The sequence below is a fragment of the Neofelis nebulosa genome, chromosome 10 (genome assembly GCF_028018385.1).
Source record: "Neofelis nebulosa isolate mNeoNeb1 chromosome 10, mNeoNeb1.pri, whole genome shotgun sequence".
Lineage (NCBI taxonomy): Eukaryota > Metazoa > Chordata > Mammalia > Carnivora > Felidae > Neofelis > Neofelis nebulosa.
The window spans coordinates 74,706,075-74,724,037 of record NC_080791.1 but is presented as its reverse complement, the minus strand read 5'-3'; the positions used below and the strand labels follow the sequence as shown (position 1 = coordinate 74,724,037).

General features: G+C 45.7%; 1 protein-coding gene and 1 pseudogene across 1 annotated transcript; one reads left to right on the top strand and one right to left on the bottom strand.

The window, feature by feature from the left end:
* Positions 1 to 1,349: 1,349 nt before the first annotated feature.
* On the top strand, positions 1,350 to 4,993 carry MRGPRX2 (MAS related GPR family member X2). The gene is made up of 2 exons (XM_058688434.1): positions 1,350 to 1,593; positions 3,430 to 4,993. Exons 1-2 carry the CDS (start codon positions 1,481 to 1,483, stop codon positions 4,445 to 4,447), a joined length of 1,131 nt encoding a protein of 376 aa, XP_058544417.1. The 5' UTR covers positions 1,350 to 1,480; the 3' UTR covers positions 4,448 to 4,993.
* Positions 4,994 to 7,107: 2,114 nt separating this feature from the next.
* Positions 7,108 to 9,714, bottom strand: LOC131486629 (large ribosomal subunit protein uL22-like; annotated as a pseudogene).
* Between the last annotated feature and the right edge of the window lie 8,249 nt (positions 9,715 to 17,963).

The window sequence follows — 17,963 nt, the reverse complement described above, 5'->3', positions numbered from 1 at the left end:
GGACGCTCAATTGACTGAGCCACCCAGGCACCCCATAATGTTTTATTTATTCTTGAGAGACGGAGAGAGACAGAGCATGAGCCAGGAGGGGCAGAGAGAGAGAGAGGGTCACAGAATCCAAAGCGGGCCCCATCAGGCTGACATCTGAGCTGTCAGCACAGAGCCCAAGGTGGGGCTCAAACTCACAAGCCGAAAGATCATGACCTGAGCCGAAGTCGGAAGCTCAACCGACTGAGCCACCCAGGCGCCCCTATGAGGCCCTATTCTAAACTGTTACATAACTAATCCATTAGTCTTCACAACAAACCTATGGTTTTGAGTAAATGAATAAATGAGTAAATAAATTTTTCTGATCGCTTTAAATACTTCACGGTTAAGTTTTTAGACTCAGTTTGGCTGTGGCACGGGCACATGAAAGGAAGCCATAAGAGCTAAGGCTCTAGATGATCTGAAAATAATCTAGCTAACAAGTATCATACGGTAGAGGGAGGTTGGTGATAATACGTGCAGTGTGCTAAATTCCTTATCTTTCATAAAGAGAACTCAATATACCTGTTGTTGGCATTGACAAATCGAAAGCAGAAATGTAGTTTCATTATACAAAGCTATAACTTTAACATCTAGAAGAATTAAGGATGGAAACAAGAGGGGCGCCTAGGTGGCTCAGTTGGTTAAGCGTCCGACTCTTGATTTCAGCTCTGGTCATCAGGTCATGATCTCAGGGTTGTGAGATCGAGCCCCACCTTGGGCTCCATGCTGAGGACAGAGTCTGCTTGAGATCCTCTCTCTCCCTCTCTCTCTGCCCCTCCCCTGCTGGCACACTCTCTCTTTCTAAAAAAAGGGGGAGGAGGAGGAGGAGGAGGAGGAGGAGGAGAATAAGAATAAGAATGGAAATTAGACATACTGGTTGCTACTGAGGAACACAATTGGGAGAGGCTTCACTTTCACTTTATACACCCCAGTGTCATTTGAAATAAAATTAATTGTGCATACCTTGCTTCTGTAATTAAATTTTTAAAAGATCAAGGAGAGCTTGGCTGGCTCAGTTGGTAGAACATGCGACTTGATCTTGGGGTTGTGCATTCCAGCCCCACATCGGCTGTAAAGATTATAACTGAACAGACTTTAAAAAGATCGAGCGAGCCAGGCCACGCAGGGCCTTGAATGCCAAGCAAACAATTCTTTAGCTATGGAAGCTCATACTGCTTGGTGGATGGTTTACTGCCCAGGCTCACAGAGGGCAGCAAAAGGCTCCAGGGCAGCTAGCTATTCCTCACAAGGCGGGGGACCGGATGGGGTAGGATGGGGACAGGCTGAGATAAGTGATTGGAGTCATGGCAAATGAAAAACATCTCGTGAAGTTTCTTGTTTGACACATCTCCAGGATCTCATTTGCCAGTGCCCTTTCGGCAGGAAATCACAGGGGCTGTCATCCAGCATCCTGATAAGCCTCAGGCAGTCACCGAAGTTCACTCCTGCTATGACAGACATCTTGCCATCCAGAGGGGAGAGAAACATTCTCCACTACCTGCCAATCTCAGGAAAGCTCTTCCTTTTCTATTTTCTGCTTCCAGCAAGAAGAATGGTGCTCAGGTAAGAGCCTGCTCAAGAACGATCTTCTTTCAAAAGCAGTTTTGTTTTCTTCCTCTTAGTCTCCATGCTCATGAATTCATCTCAAGGTAGGGCATGCAGGACACCAGGGGCACCCCACGGCAAATCAGGGGACATGAAGCTCCCTCATGATGCTTTGGGTGCTGGCAGCTTGGACTGTGGGAGAGCCAAACAGGATCCACCAAGTTCTTTTTGCTTCTATCCTCTCTCCCTATACTCTCTCTTTCTCTCCAAACATTCAAATCTGCAACTATGGAGAGGTCTGTTTTGCTACGTTTAATTTAGGGAGCAAGATGGCAGGCTGGCATGAGACTCCAAAGCTAAATTGTTTTAACAACCTCCACTTTCACAGATTTGCTTGCTATTCGAAGGTGGGGTTTTTGTTTTGTTTTGTTTTGTGGCTCCTGTATCTGGCATTACCCCAGCAGAAAATGTAGGGCACAAGCTAACAGGATATTTGGAGAGTTTAATGAAAGGTCTGGTTACACAGGTATGGGCAGAGCTAAGGAAAATCTATAAAGGATGCTGACTGAAGCCCCCAGAGATAAGGCCTGAAGAGAAAGGGGAAGAATTTACCAGAACCCAGGAGGGCTGTGGCGGTAGGGGTAGTTGTAGCTGTGCCTGTAGGAAAGGGCTACCAGACGGGCTCTAAGTCCTCAGGCAGAGTAACACCTCCACTGCCAAACCGCAGCCTGGTGGACAGAGAGAGCCAGAAAGTCACAAACCCCCAGCCGCCCTCCTCGCGCCCTCCAGCTCCTGTCTGTGTCTCCCTTTCGCTGAAAGCAACCAGGAGCCAGAGACAGAGGGAGCCCGTTGATGAGGACGATAAGGACAGAGAGGCGGGTAGAGAAGATGGAAATGAGATGTGATGGCAAATGGGGAAAATCCATCTCTTCTTATGGCCTCCTCCCAGTTGATGTTTCCTGGGACTTTGTCTCTCTACGCGAGTCGGTCAGTTTCTCATTGTATCTCCTCAGTATGTTTGTTTCACTGTTTGCATCTCCGTATCTGGTGTCACTTCTCCAGAATAATCTCTCATTATCATCGTAGATGCCTTGAGAACTGATTTCAATTTTGTGGGTTTTTTTGTTTTGTTTTGTTTTGTTTTTTAAAGTAGGAGTACACAGGTATTTAGAAGTACTTTAAGTTTATGATTTTGGCTGCCCTAGAAAGAAATCCATTGTAAGAGTGACCTACACTGTGTCCCCCACAACAGAACTGGGCACTAGGGACACACTAATGGACAGAAAGCAAAGCACTTCCTGTCCTCATAGAGCTCACACACTGGGCCATTTCTGGCCAAGAGGCTTGGCCATACTCATACCTGTCATAGAAAAAGGTCACATTCCTTTCATGACCCTAAATCACGATCTCCTTTCTGGTGGATGGACCACGCTCAGTCACTGAGATTGTCCACAGGTTACGCCTGAGTCTTCTGACTTCCTTGTCTTAAGAGAAAATCTCAGTCCCAGGCAGAAAGAATGCCAAGCTCAGAGTCCTGTTGTCATCACACATAACCCGTCCAGACTTTTCAATTCCTGCCTCCCCCCGCCAGACGTGGCATGAGCCCTAGAATATTCCCATGTCAGCAGAGGGTCCATGTTGCGGTAGAGAGAGCCCAGCTTTAGAGTTAGAGGGAACTGGTCTGAGTCCAGGTTCCAGAACTTCAGAGCAGTGTGGCCTTCAGCAAGTATCCTAATTTCTGCAAGCCTCCGTTTCCCTCCTCGGTAACATAGAGACAGTAATCCTCATGTAGCAGGCTGGCCCTGAGAATCAGGGGGCACACAGCAGGTGCTCAAGTCTTGTTTGTGTCCCCAGGAATACCAGTGGAGGGTTTCTGAGCATCGATCCCACCGCCCCGGCCTGGGAGGGCACACTCACACCAGTGAATGGAAGTGACGAGGACCATCCTCCAAGTGACAACGTGGAAATCCTGATCGTGACTTTGCTGACCTTCACCTTTGCCCTGGGCGGGCTGGTGGGAAACGTGACCGTGCTCTGGCTTCTGGGCTGCCGCATGCAGAGGAACGCTTTCTCCGTCTACATCCTCAACCTGGCAGGAGCTGACTTCCTCTTCCTCTCCTCCCAGGTTGTATATGCCCTGGAGGTGCTCATCAACTTCCATTCGGTGTACTTTTCCATCCCCAGATTTTTCACCACCATGTGGACCTTTGCCTACATCGCGAGCGTGAGCCTTCTCAGCGCCATCAGCACCGAGCGCTGCCTGTCGGTCCTTTGTCCCATCTGGTACCGCTGCCACCGCCCAAGACACACGTCAACTGTGACGTGTGGCCTGCTCTGGGCCCTCTCCCTGCTGCTGAGCATCCTGGAAGGGAAATACTGTGGCTTCCTGTTTAGGGATTTTGACCCTGGGTTGTGTCTGGCGTTTGATTTCGTCGCGGCCGCCTGGCTGATTTTCTTATTTGTGCTTCTCTCTGGGTCCAGCCTGGCCCTGCTGACCAGACTGCTGTGGGGCTCCCAGCGGATGCAGCTGACCAGGGTGTATGTGACTGTGGGGCTCACAGTGCTGGCCTTCCTCTTCTGCGGACTGCCCTACGGCATTCACTGGTTCCTCATATTCTGGATTCAGCAGGGTTTTGATGCGTCCCTCTGGCACCTTTATCTGGCTGCGCTCACCCTGTCCTGTGTCAACAGCTGTGCCAACCCCATCATTTACTTCTTTGTTGGCTCCTTCAGGCAGCGGTGGCCCCGGCAGCGGAAGACCCTCAGGATGGTTCTCCAGAGGGCCCTGCAGGACGCATCCGGAGGGGATGAAAGCGAAGTCAGCCTGCCTCAGGAAACTCTGGCGATGTCGGGAAACAGTCTGGCGCCCTGATTCGGCGTCTGCCTCAGTCAGACAAATGTGGCTTTGAGAACCAACTTTGTCCCTATCGGTTTGGGAGGTTTTCTTCACTTCTCTCAGCCTCGGCGCCCCTGACCTTCAAACCCTAAAGTTGTAAGATAAACCTTACGGTTAAGATAATATCCTCCCTCGTGAGGACTGTGACGGTACCTGTGAAACAAACACTGAGTGTCGCACCTCAGGGACTGCCTTCCCCAAGGCCTTCGCTCCACCCCAAACTCTACCAACTCTGGGGTCCGCTTTAGGAGAACCCCACCTTCAGCACAGGCTGAAAGCAGCGCAGGACGGTCTAAATTCGTTTGGTCGCTGCACTTGGGAGGGACTGGAAGAACATTCCATGGCAAGTTTCTGTGGTCACCCTCCTGCATCCTGTCTCCATAAAATTGAAAGAATTAAAGAGCAGACTAGCCTCCGAGAGCAGTCTTCTTTGATTTTGGTAGGGCCTAGAATATGTCCCTACCTTGATGTTTATTGAATCCAAGACTTAATGAACGAATAAATGACGAATTTTTAAACCAAGCCTGTGCTAAACACCCATTTCCCAGAATTGAGTCACCATCCGTGAGTTTTTCCTTCGCCATTTTCAGTCTGTGCGAGCAAAGTTAAGTTTTATAACTGGATAAATCGACATTGAAGCATGCTTAAGGTTTGAGGCATGCTATGATTTCCTGCTTGCTATGATTTCCTGTTCCAAGCCCTCCTGCGGAACCTCATAGGTGTCCCTTCTCACTCCCACTGCACCCCCACCCAAGTGCTCTCGCCCTGGTTCTCCCTCCCAGGAGCTCTCCGGTCCTTGGTGGCAAAACATCTAGAACACTAGACTCTTCTCTAGTCCTCAGAGAACAGGATCTTTGTCAGATTTACTTCTTATTCCGCAGAGCTCCCAACGTTAGTTGTATAAATCTGATTACAAATACCTCTAAAGTTACACGTTCTATAAAAACAATATATTAAGTTCAAATGTTGCATCTTTTAATAATTTTTTACTTTTTTAATTGAGGTACAATCAGGGGAGAGTGATTGCACAGATCATAAGTGCACAGTTCAGTGAGCTTTGGCAACGGTATACCCACGTGACTCGAGCCCCAAGCAAAACATAACACATTTTCATCACCTCTGAAAGTTCCCTCATGTCCCTGTTACATACTCCTCCTGCCCCAGAGGCAATCTTTATTCCTATTTCTTTTTTTGTTTTTTGTTTTTTGTTTTTTTTTTATTCCTATTTCTATCACCAAAGATTAGTTTTACCTGGGGGCACCTGGGTGGCTCAGTTGGTTAAGATTAGTTTTACCTGATCTTCGGCTTCACATACTTAGGATCATTCAATGTACTCTTCTGTTCCTATCTTGTATCACTCAGCGTAATATTTTTAGGATGTACCCAGGCCACGGCAATTGCACATATCAGCAGTTTGTCTTTTTGCTAAACCTGAGCGCTATCTCATCGTGTGAGTGCACCGGTTTATTTTCATACGGATAGATATCTATGTAGTATTCTATCACTGGCTATTTTGAATAAAGCTACCGTGAACATTCTTATTCACGTCTCTTTCTGAATATATGTTTTTATTTCCCTCGGATAAGTAACCTGAAGTGAATTTGCTGGGTCACAGAAAGATGTCTGCTTGACTCTGAAGAAATGCCAAGCTCCTTTCTCAAGTGGTTATGCTATTGCACATTCCCACCAGCGATGTCTGAAAGTGTCAGTTTTTCCAGATCCTTCTTCACAAACACTGCCAGTCTTTTGAATTTTAGTCATTCTAATGAGTATAAAGTGGTATCTCGTCGTGTTTTAATTTGCATTTCCAAAGTGACTTGTGAAATTGGCATCTTTTCCTGTGCTTGTTGGTTACTTGTATTTTTTTTTGAAGTGTCTAAGTTTTGCCCATTTTTATTAAGTGTTTCCCTTTCTCTGTTATTTATTTGTAGGAGTTTGTATACATGCTGCATGAGTCTTTCCTTAGTTAGGTGCGTTATAAATATTCATCCTGTTGGTGGTTTGCCTATTGATTTTTATTTTTTTAATTTTTTAAAAGTTTATTTATTTTTGAGAGACGGAGACAGAAAGAGAGGGAGAGTGTGAGCGGGGGAGGACCAGAGAGAGAGGGAGACACAGAATCTGAAGCAGGCTCCAGGCTCTGAGCTCTGAGCTGTCAGCACAGAGCCCAAAGCAGGGTCCAAACCCACGGACTGTGAGAACATGACCTGAGCCGAAGTTGGATGCTTAACCAACTGAGCCGCCCAGGCGTCCCTATTTATTTTTAAATAGTTTTGTACTGTAGAGCGCTTTTAGATTTATGGGAAATTTTCACAGGAAGTACAGAGGGTTCCTGTCTACTCTCTCTCCCCATCCCCATTCCTCCCGCCCACAGGTTCTCCTATTACTAATGTCTTCCATTAATGTGGTACATTTATTAAAATTGATGCACTAATATTGATACATTATTACAAACTGATGTCCATAGTTTACTTTAGGGTTCCCTCTGTGTGGTATAGCTCAATGGATTTGACAAATGCAGATTATCACACATCTATCATAATAGTATCATATAGAGCAGTGTGTCTGCCCCAGAAATGAATACGTAGGTGTAGGGTCTGTTGTTGTTTCTTTTTTGACTTTTATTTGCGTGTATTTTATGCAGAATTTACTCCCAGGCCATAAGTTTTAGTTTCTCCGGTTTCTTCTGCGATATCTTTTCCTTCTGTGCAACTTCCTCTTCTGGTTTAGGACCACTCTGCTCTTTTTCTGTAAGGATCATCTCAATGTGGCAGGGAGAGCTCACGTGTGGGTTAATCTGACCGTGAGCCCTGCAAATTCTGTGCCGCATCTTGGGGGCTTTGTTCACCCGGCTGTGCTCCATGACCAGAGAATCTACATCTAAACCCTTAAGTTCAGCCTTACTCTCTGCATTTTTAAGCACGTGCGGTAAAAATGCAGCACTCTTTTTGGGCCACCGACCCTGTGCCCAGCCCCACTGTTTGGCCTGGACACACCTACCAACTCCACCATTGTAGCGTTGTAACATTGTTTCTGCAAAGGGACGTATTTCAGAGACTGGTGACTTTTCGGATACGCCTACCCTTGAAGGCCTGGGCAGTTTCACGTGTGTTCTTAAAGTGAACATGAAGGCTTGAACCTCTTGACTGGCACGATTTTGTGGGGGTTCCCGGGTCAGGTGAAGAGCGAACAATTTTCAGGTATCATCTCAGGCCACTTACGGGAAGAGCTATTATTACTATTATTATTTATCCTGGTTTGGGTTCTCTGTGCTACCTGGATCTGTGGTTTGGTGCCCGCAAATAATCTGGAAAGCTCTTCGCCATTATTACTGCATATATATCTTCTGTTCCTTTCTCTCTTCTTTTGATATTCCTATTCTATGTATTTTTTACCTCTTGTAATCATCCTACAGCTCTTGGCCATTCTGTTCCCTTTTTTTTTCAGTCTTTCTCTTTGATTTTCAGTTTAGGACGTTCCTATTAACTTATCTTGAGGCTCACTGGTTCTTTCTGGAGTTTTATTTATTTACTTATTTATTTGTTTCAAGGGTAGAGTTTAGTGATTCATCACTTACGTATAACACCCAGTGCTCATCCCGACAAATGCTCTCCTTAATGCCCATCACCCATTTTCTCTACCCCACCCCCATCTCTGTCAACCCTCAGTTTGTTCTCTGTATTTAAGAGTCTCTTATGGTTTGCCTCCCTCTCTGTTTTTATCTTATTTTTCCTTCCCGTCCCTTATGTTCATCTGTTTTGTTTCTTAAATTCCACATATGAGAGAGATCATATGATATTTATCTTTCTCTGAGTGACTTATTTCGCTTAGCATAATACACTCTAGTTCCGTCCATATTGTGAGGCCCACGGATTCTTTGAAAAGCTATAGCTAGTCCAGTCAAAGGCATTCTTCACTTATGTTATAATGTTTTTATTTTTAGCATTTCCTCCTCCTTATAGTCTTCATCTGCACTTGCATTTTGTCCACTTTGTCCGCTAGATTCCTTAGCCTATTAATCACAGTTATTTTAAATTCCCAGCCTTCTAATTCCAAATCCTCAGCCATATCCTGAATTCTTTACATCTTATATAAGGAATCGGTTGATTCTATTGTTAATACTGACAGGTTACAAGACAGAAGTAATACTTTACAAATCAAATCTATAACTGGGGCACCTGGGTGGCTCAGTGGGTTAAGTGCCTGACTTGGGCTCAGGTTGTGATCTCTCAGTTCGTGAGTTCAAGCCCCATATCTGCTCTATGCAAACAGCTCAGAGCCTGGAGCCTGCTTCAGATTCTGTGTCTCCCTCTCTCTCTGCCCCCCATCCTGGCTCATTCTCTCCCTCCCTCTCTCAAAAATAAATAAACATTAGAATCTAAAAACACAAAAACAAAAACAAACCCCAGATCAAATCTATGACTGAAAAGAGTCTAGAAACAAAACTGAAATAAGTTATTGCTTCTGAAGGAGAGGGCTCAGGAAGACTTACTATTTACTTGGTCCACGTCTATGTCAATTGGAAAGAAAATGTAAACCTGTGTGCATTACTCCTAGGACAATGAGAGAGCATGGGGCAGGCCATGGAGGGCCTTGAATGACAAGTAAGGAGGGTGTTTTTATTCTTAGCTATAAAGCCTCCCAGCGCAGGCTCACATTGCTTGGCATGGCTCCCTACCCACACAGCTGGCAGCCAGAGGCTACAGAACACCACTCCTCTGCAGGCATGGGCAGCAGACAGGGTGGGGATAAGCAGAAGTTGAGAGAGAGGGGAGTAGACTCAACTCAAATGTCGAGAAACATCTCGTGAGGGGTCACGACTCAGAGAACCCCACACTCTCACGTGCCAGCAGATCCCCGCACAGGAGATCACAGGGGCCGTCCAGCATCTCGATAAGCCTTGCTCCCGCACCCGGCTTCACCACTGCCACCGCTGCCGCCAGCACCTCCCCAGGGCAAAGAAGCGTCCTGTGGCGACAGTCAATCACAGGACAGTACAGGGCAGCTTGTCACCTCCAGCCAAATGAATGGAGGAAAGGCGCCTTGATCAAGTATTTCTTTCCAGAGCCACTGTTGGCTTTTTCCTCTTCTTGCTCACACATGTACCTAATCTGGAAGAGCAGTATTCGGGGAGCCACAGGGGCTCCAGCAGGAAAAGACAGGAGGCATGAAGCACCTTCTGGCACCTTCTGGCCACTCTCAGGGCAGCCTTGACCGTGGAAGTCCAAATTGCTAATCCACATTGTTCCCCTCGGTAGACCCTTGTCCCATTCTCGCCTCCTTCCCTACCATTCAGATTGTGCTGTCATGGTGAGAAATCTGTTGCTTTCCTTAATTTAGGGAGCAAGATTGGGAACACGCACGCATCCCAAAGCTAAAGTGCTGTGAATAACCTAGTCATCTGTTTTACTTGCTTTTTGAAACTTATTTTCCTTTCAGTATCTCTCAGGATGCCAGCAGAAAACAGATGGCCTAAAATGGGATAATTCAGAAGAGTTTAATTAAGGGACACTTTATCAATATGGGCAGATTTAGAGGAAATTACATGGGATGGTGACCAATACCCCCAATTGAAAGTAATGGTAGGAGCCTTACTATGATGAGGCTTAAAAGACAGGAGAAGTTACCAGAACCCAGGAGGGCTGTGGCGGTAGGGGTAGTTGTAGCTGTGCCTGTAGGAAAGGGCTACCAGACGGGCTCTAAGTCCTCAGGCAGAGTAACACCTCCACTGCCAAACCGCAGCCTGGTGGACAGAGAGAGCCAGAAAGTCACAAACCCCCAGCCGCCCTCCTCGCGCCCTCCAGCTCCTGTCTGTGTCTCCCTTTCGCTGAAAGCAACCAGGAGCCAGAGACAGAGGGAGCCCGTTGATGAGGACGATAAGGACAGAGAGGCGGGTAGAGAAGATGGAAATGAGATGTGATGGCAAATGGGGAAAATCCATCTCTTCTTATGGCCTCCTCCCAGTTGATGTTTCCTGGGACTTTGTCTCTCTACGCGAGTCGGTCAGTTTCTCATTGTATCTCCTCAGTATGTTTGTTTCACTGTTTGCATCTCCGTATCTGGTGTCACTTCTCCGGAATAATCTCTCACTATCATCATAGATGCCTTGAGAATCAAATGCAATGTTGTTGTTTTTTTTAAAGATGGGAGTACACAGTATTTGTAACTGTTTGTTTAGGTTTTTTGGGGTTTTTTGAGAGAGAGAGAGAGAGCACACAAGCAAGGGAGGGACAGAGGGAGAGAATCTTTTTTTTTTTTTAATGTTTATTTATTTTTGAAAGAGAGAGAGAGAGAGAGAGAATGTGAGCAAGCAGGGGAGGGGCAGAGAGAGAGGGAGACCCAGAATCTGAAGCAGGCTGCAGGCTCTGAGCTGTCAGCACAAAGCCTGACGCAAGACTGGAACCACTAACTGTGGGGTTTTTAAAGGGGAAATTCAGAGTAGGAGATTACCTACATATGGGTGAAAAGGGTGGGAAAACTTATTCATGAGGAAAGGTGGAGCGTGTACATTGAGCAAACACTGTGTAACATCCATCCCATGTCCACTTTGGGGTAGAGACAACATCAGCAAGAGGCAAAATTCAGTCCCTGACCTCAGGAGGTTATCTTAGGACAAGGGGAAGGGGCTAGGGGCATGGCCTGAGAGCTGGTATAAACTGGTTGGAGTCTTGGGCTAAGGAATGCAGGGCCTTGCTTGTTCCCGGGCTGAAACCATATCAATTGACCTTGTGCCCAGGTGCCAGTGGGTTTGTTAGTGGGGTCTCCAAAGACAAAATAGCTGATTGGCAGGAAGCAGTTCTCTGAAAAACAAGTTTTAAACTCTCTGCTTTCAACCTCATAACTTTATGGGTCACAGTTTCAATTCTCCCTTGAGTTATGACCATTCCTCAATCTTGAGGGATTGGGATGGTGACCACTCTGGCTACTTCCTTATCTCTTTGGGTGAGGTAGCTTTCGGGTAAAGAGCAGTTTTTGCAAATCTGTGACATACCTACAGGCAGGGCTGAGCACAAATTTCTAAGCTATGGGTCATAGCAGCAAGGGAAATGGGGGCCATGACGAGCCAGACATGCTAAGTTTCTCCCTGCTAGAGATTCAAATCCAGGCTCTACCACTTTTGGGCCTGAGACCTGGAGCATATCACTCAACCCCCTTGTGCTTCTGTTTCGTCACACGCAAGATGGGAATAATATTAGTCTTTGCCTCACTTGACTACGCAGAAGATTGAAAAGGTAGTAACAGTAAGGACTCAATCAGCTGCTACAGTTCATCTTCGAGTAAGTTGGTCCTTATTTTTCACCTGGAATCTGCAAGAGCATCTCTCTTTTCAGTCAAAGCCCTTCATAAAGTGGGAATACAAGCTTTTTAGCGCCCCCCTCTCCATTCTCTTAAACAAATCCTTTAATCTGCAAAGAATACTCAGAATCACATGCAGGGAAAATAGGTGGGGTTTATACAATACATCTCATAGAAAACTCACTTCATAATCCCCTTCTGTATTTCTATGCCTCAGCTACCTCTATCCAGATCCAGCGCTGTCTCTGTCTTCTCCTACCCTTGCTTCCTCTTCCTCTAAAATGCAGAGAAATTCAGTTAAGCTCTGAATCCTCTCCCTAAATTATGTGCTTAGTTCTTCTGGTTGCCCACTCAAGCCATATGCTGACCCTCCCTGGGTTGGGGACCTCACGGTGGCCATCACTAGTTATTTGTGCAGGCATTAGGAATTCTTTAACACACACCAGAACTTTCCACAGAAGGAATACTGAGAAATGAAATTTTCTTCGTTTCCTTATGTGTGTGTCTCTGGGTAACAAATTCCATTAAGAATTTTTTATGTTACACTGAACCTAAATTTTCCACTACCCTTAGGCTCCTCATTCATTCATTCCTTCATTCATTATTCATTTGTCAATTAAAAATTTCTTGACTATCCACTGTGTCACCCACACAGAGTTAGGCCTTGGGGACACAGCAATGGACAAGAGTAAACCCTTTCCTGTCCTCATAAAGCTGACACATTGAGCTATTTCTGGCCCAACAGCCTAAGGCACCCTTACCGTGTCATGGCAAGAAGTCACATTCCCTTCATGACCCTAAATCATGATCTCCTCTTTCCTTGGTGGGTGGACCTCTCTACAGTCACTGAGATTTTTTCTGTTGTTCATGCTTAAGACTTCTGACTTCCTGACCCTGAGCAGAAGCCCTTGTCCCAGAGCAGAAGTAATGCTGGCCCAGAGTCCTGTTGTCATCCCACACAGCCTGTCCAGACATATCTGCCTCCTGGGGACATGTCATGTTCTAGGACAGTCAGTGAGGATGTTTGGATCACAGAACATTCCCATGTCAGTAGAAGGTCTGTGTTGCAGTAGAGAGAGCCTAGGCTTTAAAGTTGGAGAGGACCAGGTTTGAACTCAGCTTCCAGGACTCCAAAGATGTGCAACCTTCAGTAAGTTTCTTGATTTCTGCAAGCCTCTGTTTTCCTACTCTGTAACACAGGGACAGTAATTCCCAGGTAGCAGGGTGGCTCTGAGAATCAGTGAGCACACAGTGGGTGCTCAAGTCTCGTTTGTGTTCCCAGGGACACCAGTGGAGGGTGCCCCTGGGAGTACATTGGGGTCAGTGATGAAGTCTCGGCCCTGGTCGGTCAGAAATGACTTTGAGAGTCGACACTACCCTGTCAGACTTGGCGATTATTCACTCTTCTCTCAACCTCGAGCCTCTGAAATGCCTCAGTGAATCCCCAAAGCCTTCAAATTGATTGTTTTTAATCTGGCTCTTCTAGTTTTTCCGAGAGAAAGCGTTAATCTTCTGAATCTTCCTTATCAAATCCTTTTTTATTTTTGCCAATTTTCACTGTAATGGAAAGGATCACTATCCAAAAACCATAAAACCCTTGTTCATAATTGTTTTCTATCTGATAGTATAGGAAAAGAAGATCCCTTATTTTTCCCTCAGGCTATGTTCTCCTAAGACTCACATTTGATCCTATGACTGGGGGCATTCTGTAGTCAGAAAGACTGAATAAGAAAGTTCTGCTATTTTTAACTTCATTGGGTTTTCCGGGTTTGAGGAAAATGATGTCCTTTGAGGCATACTCTCTACCTGCATAAAAATAGTTCAGGTAATTCAGTTTATCAAAAGTCCTCCGGCGGCATTTGTCCATGGCACGATGACAAGCCGGAATTAGGTTCCAATAAAGAAAACCATGGCCTTTGCTCTTGAGAATTGGTGAATGGCTATTCAGCTCTGGCCTCAACCAGTGTAGAGTCTAGAAATATGTTTCACCAGTTCTAATTTGGCCATTGCAACCTGCATCGATTTCAAGATAAAAATTATCTTGGGAATCACTTATTATTAGCTTGCAGATATTAGGTTTGGGAACACTCTGTAAGCCTCAAGATTTTGTACCGATTGTTCTGGCTGTGACTCTGTCAGTTTCATGGCCAGTTCCCACAAAGGGCAGGACTGCAAACATCTGATCCTTCCCTAGTCATGTCAGTTGTATTGATAAAAACTTAGACTCAGTACAGAATGCTGGACTGTTCTCTGCCAGCGGTTTACTCGGCCCTCACAGAACTCGGCAGACAGGGAGGGGCCACCATGAGATGGTGTGACAGCACAACAGGCTGTCTGCTCCTCACAGATGGTGAGGCTGCCCCCAGACTTGCCTTCTGAGAGAGAGGAGCTAACAAATGAACTCGAGTACTCAGGAGACAGCACAAGGTAGCTATGAGAATGAAGCCAACCACAGTTTTCTATTTTTCTACCCAAATACATCAGTCATGACGGTAACACGGTTCGGCACTGAGAACCCTGGTTCCTTGACTCCAGATCCAAAGCTCATCTCTGTCCAGCCCGCTGCTGTTTCTACATCCTGTGTGCATCTCCCGATTTCCAAATGCCGTAGGAGGGCTTGGCTGTAGGTTTGGCTCAGCTGGAGTGCCGGGTTGTGGGAGGAGGCAGGAAGAGACAGTTGTAGCCTATGCACCAGACACGATACTTTGATGTGATGCCACCGGCTTAGACTGAGGGTTCCTGTGAGAGTCGGCCCTGGGAGTCTGTGATTTCATCAGTCCCACAGCTTTGGCTGAATACGTACATCATGAGGAGGTCTGTAGAAAAATTCCATCTAGTGTGTGAATCAAAGACTGCTGGGTTTCACCTGGGCAACTGGGTCTTTTGATGTCAGGGACATTCCTCTTCCCGGTGGCTACGAGGAGACAGAGTTCCTGGATGCTTAAGCTTAGCCACTGCCGCCCACTGAACCTGCTGGGCCCTGATATGTCTCTCTTATCGCCCTTACGACATTTGCCGTCATGATTCATCTGTATGTCTCCTCCTCCGCCATGCCGTGAAGTCTGCAAGAACAGATAGCATGTCTTTGAATGCCCAGTGCATGGGACTTGTCCTGCAATTTTGAAGCAGTTCAGATTATTTTTCTCAAGCAGCTCCTACCTGAAAATCATGGTATCGTCCGGCTTCCTGAAAAGACCGGCTGTGCAGCCAGGCACCACGGTAGGGCAAGCAGCCCCCGGCCCAAGAGAAAGTGTCCTCTGGAGTCCCTTGGTCTGAGGAAGGCTGTGCCCTTTCGTTGCAGATCTGTTTGCTGCCTCTGGGGGCGCAAAGAGCGAGGGAAGGAAAGCGTTTGCTCCTGAGCTCCTTCCTCCCAAAGCTAACGATGATTGTCCTTGTAGCTTCACCTTGGGGTGGGTCAAGCAGGATATCCACGTGTTTCCTTCAGGGAGAAGGAAAAGATTTGAAAGTCCCTCTTGGCACCCGCGGGAGCTGACATCCACAACTGTTCCTTTATGCATGAATCCAACAAACTTTACTTAAGCCTTCCCCGGTCAAGCACTGTGCCGTTTCTGTGTAGAGCAAACACCTTTTCAATAGGTCTCTGGCTGGTAGACGCTATCTTTTTAACCAATCCTGTTCATTCTACTTTGAACATATGTTGATTGATGTCCAATAAACGCTGAGCCCTCGGGGCCATTCGCTGATTCTCTAGTACGCCTGGACCCTAGAGCGCTGACTTAACCTGCATCACAAGAACCAATTGGGTCTGTTTCTAATCCCATCTGTGCCAGTTGGACTTGTTTATGTAATTACCTAAACCAAATGAAATGCGAATCAATGTAATAAGAGAATAAAAGGAGAATTATAATTTTAATGAAAATTATGAATGTTTAAAAGGGCAAAAAGGGGTGCCTGGGTGGCTCAGTCGGTTAAGCGTCCGACTTCAGCTCAGGTCACGATCTCGTGGTCCGTGAGTTCGAGCCCGCATCAGGCTCTGGGCTGATGGCTCAGAGCCTGGAGCCAGCTTCCGATTCTGTGTCTCCCTCTCTCTCTGCCCCTCATGCTCTGTCTCTCTGTCTCAAAAATAAATAAACGTTAAAAAAAAAATTAAATAAATAAATAAATAATAAAAGGGCAAAAAAATCCAGTCTCAAAATTATTGTTATTGAATTATCCTGACAACTATACTAGATTGAAAAAATCGACCGATATTGAAAAATATCCTCATGCAGAATGCTGTACATATGATGTTATGCTCCGCATTTTAATAAATCCAACTGCAAATCACAAACAATGCTTAACGGATGTGCTTTCTGCAAGAAAGACAGAGTGGAACTCTATTTGCTAATCCACATTCGAAGGGAAGTCCTTCTTTCTCCTTCATTTTTGGTGAATGAGTTCTAAGTAAAAAAGAAATATTTATACAAGTGTACCCTTTTTCATAATTGCCATTTAACGGAACTTTGCAATTAACCTAACCACTTGTAATGTTGAATTTATCGTTAAGTGAGCTTTTCATAGCAAAGTCACTCAGTCATTCTTCTGTTGATTCTATAAATAATAATTGAACATCTTCTATGTTCCAGCCCCAGTGCCAGGCAATGGAGATTCAAAGGCAACATACTCATCTTCAAGGAGCTCACAGTCTGTGGAAGGAAGGACCCTACTGCAAGCAGACTGCTACACAATGGGGGGGGGGGGCGCGGAGGCACCGGGGAACATAATTCAGCCCATAACAAGATCCTTATTAAATATTTGCTGACGGGGTACCTGCGTGGCTCACTCAGTTGAGGGTTCACCTCTTGATTTCAGCTCAGGTCGTGATCCCAGGGTTATGGGATCAAGTCCCACATCGGGCTCACCCTGGGCATGGAGCCTTCTTAAAATTCTCTCTCTCTCTCTCTCTCTCTCTCTCTCTCTTTCCTTCTGCCACTCTCCCCCACTCATACTCTCTCTCTAAAAATAAAAAATAAAATAATAAACACTTGCTGAATAAATCCATTAAAGAATTTTTCTGAATATCTGAAATTGTTTCTTTTTTTTAAACTGATTTTTGCGACACAGAGCAGGAGCAGGAGAGGGGCGGAGAGAGAGGAAGACAGAGAACCTGAAGCAAGCTCCAGGCTCCAAGCTGTCAGCACAGAGCCAGACACGGGGCTCGAACTCACGAACCGTGAGACGGTGACCTGACGCGAAGTTGGACGCTTAACTGACTGAGCCACCCGGCCCCCCTGAAATAGTTCCTAATTCAAATGACATTAAAAAAAAAAAGGACAAGTAGCTGAATTGGACTGCAGCATGAGATGCATGAAAGGAAGGCACAGGAGATAAGACTTAAATGTTTTAATAGCTACACCAAATAAAAATAAATAAGCAAATAAATGTCATGAAATGGAGGTAGAAGACTATGTTATATGCGCTGAGCTCTTCACATTTTATGAGAAGTCTCTTGATCCACTTGTTAATGCTGCTAAACTAAAAATAGAAATATAAACTTGCTATCCTCAGCTACTAATAGTAAAAGAAATAAGAAAGGAAATTGTAATAAGTGGTGGCCTCTGGAGAATGGGATTCAGGGATAGTGTCACTTTGTACACTTTTCTCTATCATTTGGAAAGAAATAATACACATGAATGCATTCTTACTATGATAAACACAAGAGAAGTGAGGTGAGGCTCTGGTGAACTTTCAATGACCCTATGATATACTTTATTATTTAATTATAAAACCTCACAATGCAAGCACACATTGCCTACATGTTGCTACCCAGTTTGTTAGACCTGGACTAAAATACTCCAAGGCCTTCAGACACCAGCGTTCCTTCCAATTTGATGCTCCTGCCTCCTCTAGAGGAAATCACATCCTTTTGGTCCTCTATGGCTCTCGGTCACACCTTCATTCAGCCCCATTCAGCTCCTGGGTGGGAAGATATGCTCCTTCTATTAAAGCCTTGACCCAGGAGTTAGTTACGTCACTCGTGCTCACCTCTCGTTGGCCGGCGCCTAGTCACATGGTGCCATCAGTGTTGGGAGATGGGGTCCTTTCTCCGTTCTGAAACTCTCAGAATTCTTACCTGAGGAGAACAAAATGGTTATGGGGACGGGGGTAATCTCTGCACCCCTCGATCATCTCTAACATTCTATGATTGTGTTGAATCTCTTAATTCATTTGGAAATAGTTGACGTCTTAGAATAAA

Coding starts and splice junctions, on each gene's coding strand:
- MRGPRX2 (XM_058688434.1), top strand. CDS start 1,481: ATGACAGACATCTTGCCATCCAGAGGGGAGAGAAACATTCTCCACTAC. Junction 1,594..3,429: donor GCAAGAAGAATGGTGCTCAG/GTAAGAGCCTGC, acceptor TTGTGTCCCCAG/GAATACCAGTGGAGGGTTTC.